This window comes from Tenrec ecaudatus, chromosome 11 (assembly GCF_050624435.1).
Source record: "Tenrec ecaudatus isolate mTenEca1 chromosome 11, mTenEca1.hap1, whole genome shotgun sequence".
In the NCBI taxonomy this organism is placed as follows: Eukaryota; Metazoa; Chordata; class Mammalia; order Afrosoricida; family Tenrecidae; genus Tenrec; species Tenrec ecaudatus.
The window spans coordinates 63,883,042-63,892,595 of NC_134540.1; the positions used below are offsets into that span (position 1 = coordinate 63,883,042).

A 9,554-nucleotide genomic window follows, 5' to 3' on the forward strand; every position below is an offset into this window, starting at 1 on the left:
ACTTTCTTCTCACTAGCCAATGGTGGTATGAATCCCCAGCATTTCCTACTTCACTAGCAACTTATTGGCCATCTCCGACTGAGCTGGGGTGGAATCCCAGTCCATTATCAGAGTGAAGGCCTGGAAGGATCAGTCAACTTCGAAAATGGCTTCTTTAATGTGGATGTGGCGGTCAGAGACACCCAGATCTGTGACAAGAAGGCAACTTTTGGCTTATTGCTAGTTGCCATAGTCTGCCGATAGCCTTCCCTATCACAGCCTCTTGATGGGTAGTTGGGGGGGGCGGGGCACTATCAGGTAAGAAAGCAGGTGTTCTGCTTAAACCAGCTCTCCAAGTAAGCGAGGTCTTTCCAGCCCCAAATGCCTTGCTCTGGTCTTTAATCTATAATTCCTGTATGTACACAAGTGATTTCACAACTCTTGGAAAAACAGCGCTGCAAAAATAGTGTTTATTGATTTTTTGAGGGTGGGGGAAAACAAAAAATACTGCATTTGAAAAGTACCTTTTCCCCAAGATTTAAACAGAAACACTGAAAAGAGAACTCGGAAGAGTGCCTGGCTTTTTACTGTTAGCACCACAACATAACCAGTGCAGGCAGAGCGTTCACTGGGGGGTCACTTTTAATCCCGCTCCAACTCTTGGGGAGATCTGATATGGCTTCTTGATCATCTGATACCTCCTGGATAGGGCAGGACTTCAACAAGAGGGCTTAAATTGTTTCAAATATTTGGTAACATTCTGCAGTGTTTCCACCCAGAGAGGGCTCTGAGGGAGGAGAGTACTGTCTTGACTCCTCTCTCCCGGCCAAGGCTTCATGTGCATCGGTGAAGCAGCGGGGGATCTGACAGCCTGCATGTTGGACACTCACTACCTCAAAGGGCTGCCCCACACCGTGCAAGCTCGGCTTGAGTTGGCAGTGCCCCTCCGAGTGGACCATGGAGATGGAATGTCCTTTCAGAGGCACTTCCATAGGGAAGAGCAGTGGAACTGCCCACGATGGTCCCACTGGCTGGCTGGCCTCCAGAAGCTCCTACTCATGCTTAGTACAAAACACTCTATACAGTGTTTTCCCTTTCTTACATTACATTCTACAAAAACCCGGCTTTTACCCCTGCACACCCCAGCTCCCATTTGTAACATTACCCACTGCAGCCCAGCAAGCGCACAGGCTTAAATGGACAGCTTACCTTCAACAAGGACACTTTGCTGAGTGGACATGAGAGCTACAGGTCCCAGACCTGTTTCTTGGGAAAGCTGGATAGGTGGTTGCCGCTGCACCGCATGGCCCAGGCTGCCGGCATAGCTACTTAATGGGACAGCAAAGTGTTTGGGACATCAGAGACCTGCCTGATGCCAAACTATGCCGAGTCACCCAGGACATCCCAGATACAGATCTGTCCCACTGGGCTTTCCCGTTGACTGTAATCTTCACCAAGCACACTGCCAGGTGTCTCTCCTGTAGAGTCGCTGTGTTAAGTTTGACCCAACCAATCGCTCAAACAGTCCCCACTAGGGCTCCTCCAGGATGCCACATAAGGGGTGGCCCTGCAGGTACCCCAGAGGTATTTCATACAGGTCTGAAGCAATGGCTGCTTCGAGGACGTGTGGGTAAACCTCCAGTAGGTCAGGCTTCATCCTTCACAGTCATGCTGTACGCCACTGCCAGGGTAGGGTCAGGGGTTTCTGCAACTTTATGGAAGACCAGAACTTTCTCCTTGGAGTGGCTTGAAGATTTGAACTACTGACCTTGTAGTTAGTATTCCAATGCCTAACCCACAATATACACTTGTAGCTGAAAGTGGAAATGCTTTCTTGGCTTGTACTTCATAAGCAAAGTGCCCCAAGAGAAAAAAGTTTAAAGGCAAGGAGTTCCAATCAGGCTCCACCCTGAGGCCTTTGTGAGGGCCACATACTGCTTAAAGGGACAAAGCAGGCACTCGCTAATTAAAACACTTGCTCCCCTTTACAGCTTCCCTCCTTTCAAGATAGGGAGGCAAACATTCCAGGGGCCGGCCCCCCTTACTCTGGGTTTGTTTCCAAGTTCTAGAATAAAATCCAAAAACAGGTGATTGGTTCAGCTTTGTAGAAGGCAGATCTAAAAAGTATTTCAAGACTAGCTAGCCTAAGAACTCCAGTAAAATCCTATGTTCCAAGTCATGAGATCAGATGAAGAACAGGAAGGCTAAAATGACTGGTTCTCTGAGCTAGCAGCCTGGGGGTGGAGTTTGGCAAGCCTCCTGGGCCTGTTGGATGGTTGTTAACATTTTAAGTCAAAAGGCACTTCCAGCCTAGTTGAGGAACAGGGCAAAGACTTTCTACTGGAAAGGAGAAGGAAGCGCTGGGCTGGCAAATTTAAGGCATTTCACCCTCAGACTGGCTCTGTGGTGAAGTGAACTCTGATCCTTGGCTGTGTCACCACTAGGGCCTTCTAATTTGTCCATTCCCTCCCCTCCCTGGCATTCCTCTGGCACTGCCAGCAGTGGTATGCTGGTCTTATGCCTCATCTCATCTCAGAGATGGAAGACTCTCAGAGGTGTACGGTGCAAACCAACAGTGCTCTCAGGTATCCCCTAAGAGAAAAGTTCCTGGGAGAGATGGGCTAGCCGACAGTCGGGCTGAACTTGAAGAGCCTGATGTGGACAGACCCCTGGGGCGGGGGGGGAGGGGGCTTGGTTTCAGATGCCACAGGTTTGGCCACAGAGGCAAGGCCAACTTGCTGGAGCGCTGACGTGGCTCCGAGCCTCAGTATGCACGTTGGACCTCCGCTTCACCCTTCGTTGGAAACACACCCACCAGGTGAAAGCTGCGACAATCCTGAGATCTTTATTCCAGGGAATAAGTCCGGGAAGTTAGGGAATGAAAAGAGCCTGAGTCACAAACAGGCTCACTTTAGTCCTTTTGTGGGATGGTTCAGGGACTTTTTGCTCATGTTGAAATTTCCTTTGTATGTTTGCTCCAGACTGTTAGTCAACATTTGGATAGACAGTTTCAAGATTGTTCCGATAACTTCTCTAGTTTGAGCAGATAAGAGACAAACTAGAGGTAAGGTCAAAAGCTGGAATTCCACAGCCCTAACCAAGGCCGCTTTTGCAACAAGAAATCAATGCAGTTTCATTCCAGTATCTTCTCCTTAGGTCCTATTCAACTGTGTAAGGCAGCAGGCTTAGCCAGGAACTTGCAAAAGTCACGAAAAGGGAGGGAAACAAGCTTGCATATAGGCCCCCACAAGGAAAGGTCTCCTACTTTATTGCTAACAGCATTACCTGGAGGACCCCACATCCAAAGTCTTGAGCAGCTGGCGCTCAGACCACTGTCTACACCTTCAGGGAGGCTGACATTGCCAGCGTGGCGAGAGGGTGGGGTCAAAGAGCTCAACACTACCTGAGGCGAGAATATGGGAGAAAAGAACAAAGCAACGGGCGCAAAATCCAGCTGAGAAAGGAGCCAGGAAAACATGGCCCTGGAGTGCAGTCGGCAGGATCCACAAGAGCCACACACACAGGAGCAGCCCAGTGTCCCATGGCACGTGACCTCAGTCAGGGAGTTGCAAGAGGGCACAAAGCGCCAGAATGGCCAGCTCTTCCCAGAGACTCAGCTTTCCGAAAACACCAAACTCGAACAAACTTCTCAAAATATTCCAGAACATCAGGCTGGTAAATGGGTCAGCACACGGGGAGATTACTGGCGTCAAGAGAGGTGGCCAGTGCCGCACCACCCTTCTCCTATGGAGGCAGGAGCTCTTGGGCTCAAGGGCAGCGGGAGGACCTGGCACCCTGGAACTATAAGTCAGCTCCTGGGCGGAATTATTTCCAGTGCAGTCAGAAAGTGCCAGCCTGGAGAGGATGTGGCCAATCCATCAGTGTTTGCTTTGCCGCTTTGCGATCTCTTCCTGGACACGCAGCTTGAGGGCGTCTCGCATAAGCGGGTCCAGAGGCGTGTGCGCTGACACCTCCTCACTCACCCTTCCTGGGTCGTCGTCCTATGTGGAGAAGAGTCAGGAAGCTCAGGGCATGGCCGCTTCGGGAAAGGCAGCCTGCCCTGTACTAGACACACTCACAGAAGGCCATGTGGCACATGATGTCTTGCCGACTGCTGTCACTGCCCAGGTTTTCTCATCAGAGTGATTCTCACTGGGGGCCACGGGCCTTCCCTGCTTCCCCTCTGAGAATCACTGTGTCCTGGGAGCGGGCCGTGCTTGGAAAGCATCACCCGGCAGTCCTGTGCTCCTGTGTGGAGCACACACTGCCCACTGGCCCCGGGAAAGCAGTGGTTCAAGACCTGGCAATAAGGCCTGCCGTGGCCCAGGCCCTCCAGGCTGCAGCGGTTTCCACCTGCGGCGTACCTGATACACAATCACTGATGTGACCTCTCCGCTGTCCGCCTCATACTCTAAGCAGAAGAGCTGATGGCCAGAAGGCTCCAGCTCAGAGCCACCACTACTGCTGCTTTCACCGGACTCCTCATAGTCAGGGTTGCTTGGGTGAGTAGAACCATCTGGAGGGATGAACCACAGTGAGAGGGAAGAGGGGGAGGCAGGTGATGCCCTTGCCCAAAGATATGACGCAGGAAGACATCCTGCAAACAAAGTCCTAATCTTATGGGACCAGACGTGTGTGTGTGTGTGTGTGTGAGAGAGAGAGAGAGAGACAGAGAGAGAGAGAAAGAGAGAGAAAGAGAGAGAGAGAGAATGTGCGTGGGAGATGTGTTGCCAGTTTTATATCCTTGCTGGGGCCCAGCACCATCCTGTCTTACAGAAGGTGATTACAAAACCAAGCTGATTCCAGGAACCCAGGTGGAAGGCGAATTTTGAGAATGACGAGGGCAACGAATGTATAAGGGTGCTTTGCTCAACTGATGTATGTATGTATTGTGATAAGAGTTGTATGAGCCCAATAAAAAGATTTATTAATTTTTAAAAAAGGTGATTACAATGTCTTTTTACCTAGTGAACAGAATTGGAAGGTACTACACTTGATCTTGGCCAAAAGGCCGAGAATTGGAAGGTAACTGAGGAGTGGTGTGAACAGTCTCTGGAGCCCCTCATGGGATCAAATCCAGGTTCTGCCATGTAGCAGCTCTGAGCCAAGTTACTCCCTATGCCTCAGTGTCCTAACCCGGGACACAGGTGTAGCAATCTGGTGCATCTTCTGGGGAGTAAAGACTCAATGAGACAGTGTGTTCAAAAAGGAAAAGCCCTTCCGTTTAGGCTTGGCGACCCCTCACGTTGTTCGCTACTGGGACCCCTAGATCACAGGGGATGGGGGATTCTTTTCCTGGGTTTGCACTTTTCCTTCACAATGGTACCCTGGTCCCTGATAGCTTGGCCAGGCTTTCTCGCTGCTAAAGCCCGGGGAGACAGATAGCGGGCCGCGAGGGCCAACTTACACACACCTTCCGGCCGGCTAGGGCATTTCCCAGGGACCCCCTGTGATGGTCAGGTTGACTCTTAACCGGGGACTACAAGCCCTCCCTGTTCCCCGGGGGGCAAGAAGTAATTAAAAGGAAGGGGGCCGCCGCGGTGGGAGCTCTGCGCGGGGACGCGGAGTGGTTTTTCCAGGTAAGTAGGGCGAGCGTCGCAGCCCAGGGCCCGGCGCCCGCGGGGACCGCTGATGGCGGCGGGCGGCCTCACCTCGGCGTCGCGGCAGGTAGACCTGCAGATCGGGCTTGCGGGGCCGCGTCGGCGCGGGCGTGTGCCGCCTCCGTACCTTCTCCTTGGCCGCCTGCTTCACCTTCTTGTCGTAGTCGTCCCTGCGGGGAGCCGGGCGGGAGTCAGGAGAGCCAGGCCGGGCCCGGCTGGGGGCGGCGGCGGCGCGGGGCGGGGCGGTACCGAGCGAGCTGGTTCTGTCGGATGTGGTGCACGAAGCCGTGGCTCATGTCCAGCCGCCCACCAGGCTTGCAGCAAAGCCCCTGCCCGGGGTCCGGCGCCGCCTCCATCTGGACCCCTGCTCGCAGAGCGGCCGCGGCCGCGGTCTCAACAGGCCCAACGGCCGCGCTCCAATCGGAGGAGGCCCATCTTTCCCCGAGGCCCGCTTCCGGTTCCCGGGGCCCCGCTTCCGGCACCGCGTCGTGACTTCCGGTCTCGGGAGGCCCAGCGGGGCCGAGCGTGGCTGCGCGCTGCGTGGATGCTGAGCAGGGTGGAGGTGAGATACGGCGCGGTGAGAGGCGAGGGACGGATTTCTTTCTTTAAAAAAAATTTTTTTAACCGTTTTATTAGGGGCTTATACAACTTATCACAATTCATATAATTAATGTGTGAAGCGCATTTGTACATTCATTGCCCTCATCATTCTCAAAATATTTTCTCTCCACCTAAGCCACTGGTACCAGCTCCTCATTTTCCCCCTCCCTCCCTGCTCCCCACTCCCTCATGATCCCTTGATAATTTATAAATTATTATTTTGTCCTATCTTGCCCTGTCTGACGTCTCCCTTCACCCCCTTTTCTGTTGTCTGTCACCTAGGGAGGAGGTCACATGTAGATCCTTGTAATCCGTTCCCCCTTTCCAGCCCACCCTCCCGCTACCCTCCCAGTATGGCCACTCACACCGCTGGCCCTGAAGGGGTCATTTGACCAGGATTTCCTGTGTTTCCAGTTCCTATCTGTACCAAACTTGCAAGATAGAATTGGGATCATGATAGTGGGGAGTGGAGGAGGAAGCATTTAGGAACTAGAGGAAAGTTGTATATGTCATCGTTGCTACACTATCGCACTGGCTCATCTCCTCCCCCATACCGTTCTGTAAGGGGATGTCCAGAGGGACGGATTTCTACCACTCGGACCCGCCTGTTGCTTTCTTCATAACATCCATTCAACCCAACTTCCGCTTACATCTGGTAGACCAAAATACATCAGAAAATACACATTACCCATCACATCCCTCAGGGTTTGGTGTGGAGCCTTTCCGACGCTTTTAATGGTGATAGTGTGGACCTCCATCACAGCGGCGTGACCTTAGCTCACTCTTTGGTTCCAATGAGCGACGGTTTCTGCACTTGTAAATAGGGACACGGTAGGACGGGGACTGTCTAGGTTGGGAGGAGGCAACCCGCTGGGAGGCTAGGACTAAGATGTTCTGCCTGCCAGACCTGTATTATTATTATTATTATTACCAAAAGCGACCCCAAACTTACTACCATCGAGTCGATGCTGACTCACATCTACCATATAGGACAGGGTAGAACTGCCTTGTGAGTTTCCAAGACTGGCCTAGAAAGCCCAGACTTTCTCTCATAGAGCGGCTAGTGCAGGGGTGCTCAATACATTGATCGCGATCTACTTGTCGATCGCAAATGTAGTGTGGGTAGATTGCATGGCACTGAAAAAAACAGACGTGAACCTATCATCAATCCCATCCCTTCATTGATAAACAGCACAACCAATCAGATGAAATCTTAGGCGTCAGACGCATGCGCAAACAACTGTGCGAAGTGCAGCAAAAATGACAAGCTAAGTTAGCGCCAATTTGTAGACCTTGTTTTTTTTTTCCTCTCTTAAACGTAAGAAAGGGTATTAAAATGAGTGGGGGTGCTGGACCACGTAAGAAGACTTTCATACGGAATGGGAGATTTTGACACTACAAGCCGACATTCAACTGAAGTCCAGCGCACATGAACAGTTCTGGAACTTACTCGCAGATACTTACTCAAGTATCCAAACATGAGAAAATGTGCTACCTCCTTGTCTGCATTATTCGGCTGTACTTATTTATGAGTCAGCCTTTTCCCACATAAAGATCATTAAGTCCAAGTACCGTTCCACCATGACTGATGATCATTTGGAAGTGCGCTCGAGGCCGGCTGTCAGCAGCACTGTCCGGACTATGCATCCTTGACTCATTCCATTCAGTGCAAGTCATCAGAGTAAACTCAGGTCAGGACAAAAAAATGTACATAGTTTATTGTGTTGTGTTCTGCAATATGAACTCAAGCAGTTATGCAAAGTACATGAATATACTTTGTACATATAAAGAATTCTCAATGCATTTATGAATAAATGTAATAAATAAAATAAATATATGTTTTGTAGTTGGTAGATCATTTTGACTTGATTATAAGTAGCTCGCATGCTGAAAAAGTGTGAGCCCCCCTGGGCTAGTGGTTTCAAACTTCAGAACTTGCAGTTAGCAGCCCCATGCTTAACCACTATGCCATTAGAGCTCCTGTGTGATTGTTAAGCTCTTAAAAAAAAAAAATTAGGAACTCCTGATTAGAACAAGGGACCAACTGAGTTACATCCACACAATGGAATACTACTGAGCAAGAGGGATGAACTATTGATATACTAACAACATGGATGAATTCCAAAACAATCATGCTGAATAAAAGAAACCGGGACAAAACAAAAGCAAAAACCCAAGAGTATACACACTGTAGGAGTCCATTTATTTCAAACTCTCTCCAGTCGATTCCGAGTCAGAGGAAGCCTATGAGCATAAAGCCTCACCCTTCTCCCCAGGAGCTACTGGTGGTTTGGAACTGTTGACCTTATGGCCAGCAGCCTAATGAGTAACCCACTACACTACCAGGACTCCTGCAAATCCTCCCATAGTGACAGCAGGTGGGTGGGGGTACGGGATACACTTTTACATTCATTATGTTAATTGTGGCCATTGCTCCAACTGTATATATTTGTCAAAATGTAACATTAAGCCTACACTAATATGTGCAGTTTCTTTTCGTTTTTAAATTTAATCATTTTATTAGGGGCTCGTACAACTCATCACAATCCATACATCCATCCATGGAGTCAAGTACATTTGGTGCCATCATCCTCAAAACACTTTGTTTCTACATGTGCACTTTCTTATGTGTCAACTGCATCTCAAGAAACCAAACATATTACCATGGAACGTTGATTCTGACGCTCAGCAATCCCGAGAGGTCCAAGGTTGTAAATCTTAAAGTGAGCAGCCCCATCTCACCCCCCAACAGCGCCACCAGAGCTCTGTTAGGCCTCAGTAAAACAAAAGAAAACAAAAATCAAATTCACTGCCACAGAGCCGGTGCTGACTCTTAGTGACCCTCTAAGGGCAGTGTTGAACTGCCCCAGTGCGTTTCTGAGATTGGAACTCTTTATGAGATTCAAAAACACCATCTTCCTCCCAGAGTGGGGCTGGTGGTCTGGAACTGCAGACCAGTGGGAATCCAACTAACCTCCAGGGCTCCTTATACCTCAGTAGAGCGGTTTAAAATTAAGGAACAAACTAGTACAGGAGTGGGAAGGAGGTGTGGAAGTCACAGACCCTTCAGCTCGAGTTTTATCCGCTTCTTGATAAATCCGTCTAGATTACTCATTCCTTGTGGTATAAGCAACCGGGATGAGGACCTCCAGGCTGCCGCGTGAAGGTGATGTCACCTAGTTTTGTGCTGGGTCCTCGGTCTCTCGGTGCGTGGGAACCAGCCTCTTGGTTTTGGTTTGGGGGCACAAAGTGTCTTGAAGAAATCTGCACCCGTATGACAGCTCCTTTGATTCAGAAACGCTGCAGCTCATAAGAGGTTCCTGCCTCTTTGAACTCTCTCCAGGGCGCTCGCAATTGAAAGCCCATCTGCTCGGC

The 9,554-nt window shown here is 50.3% G+C and overlaps 1 protein-coding gene across 1 annotated transcript; it reads right to left on the reverse strand.

Moving 5' to 3' along the window:
• Positions 1-2,189: 2,189 nt before the first annotated feature.
• C11H2orf68 (chromosome 11 C2orf68 homolog) lies at positions 2,190-6,045 on the reverse strand. Its single transcript, XM_075563089.1, has 4 exons — positions 5,829-6,045; positions 5,631-5,749; positions 4,344-4,495; positions 2,190-3,980 (listed from the first exon to the last, which is right to left on the reverse strand). The coding sequence occupies exons 1-4, from the start codon at positions 5,933-5,935 to the stop codon at positions 3,858-3,860; spliced, it is 501 nt and encodes a 166-aa protein (XP_075419204.1). The 5' UTR covers positions 5,936-6,045; the 3' UTR covers positions 2,190-3,857.
• Positions 6,046-9,554: the final 3,509 nt, after the last annotated feature.

What these genes read in the sequence shown, in the direction of transcription:
- C11H2orf68 (XM_075563089.1), bottom strand. Translation starts at nt 5,935, where the DNA reads ATGGAGGCGGCGCCGGACCCCGGGCAGGGGCTTTGCTGCAAGCCTGGT. An exon ending in CTACCTGCCGCGACGCCGAG is followed by an intron (nt 4,496 to 5,630) that starts GTGAGGCCGCCC and finishes TCATCCCTCCAG; the next exon opens with ATGGTTCTACTCACCCAAGC. An exon ending in CATCAGTGATTGTGTATCAG is followed by an intron (nt 3,981 to 4,343) that starts GTACGCCGCAGG and finishes TTCTCCACATAG; the next exon opens with GACGACGACCCAGGAAGGGT.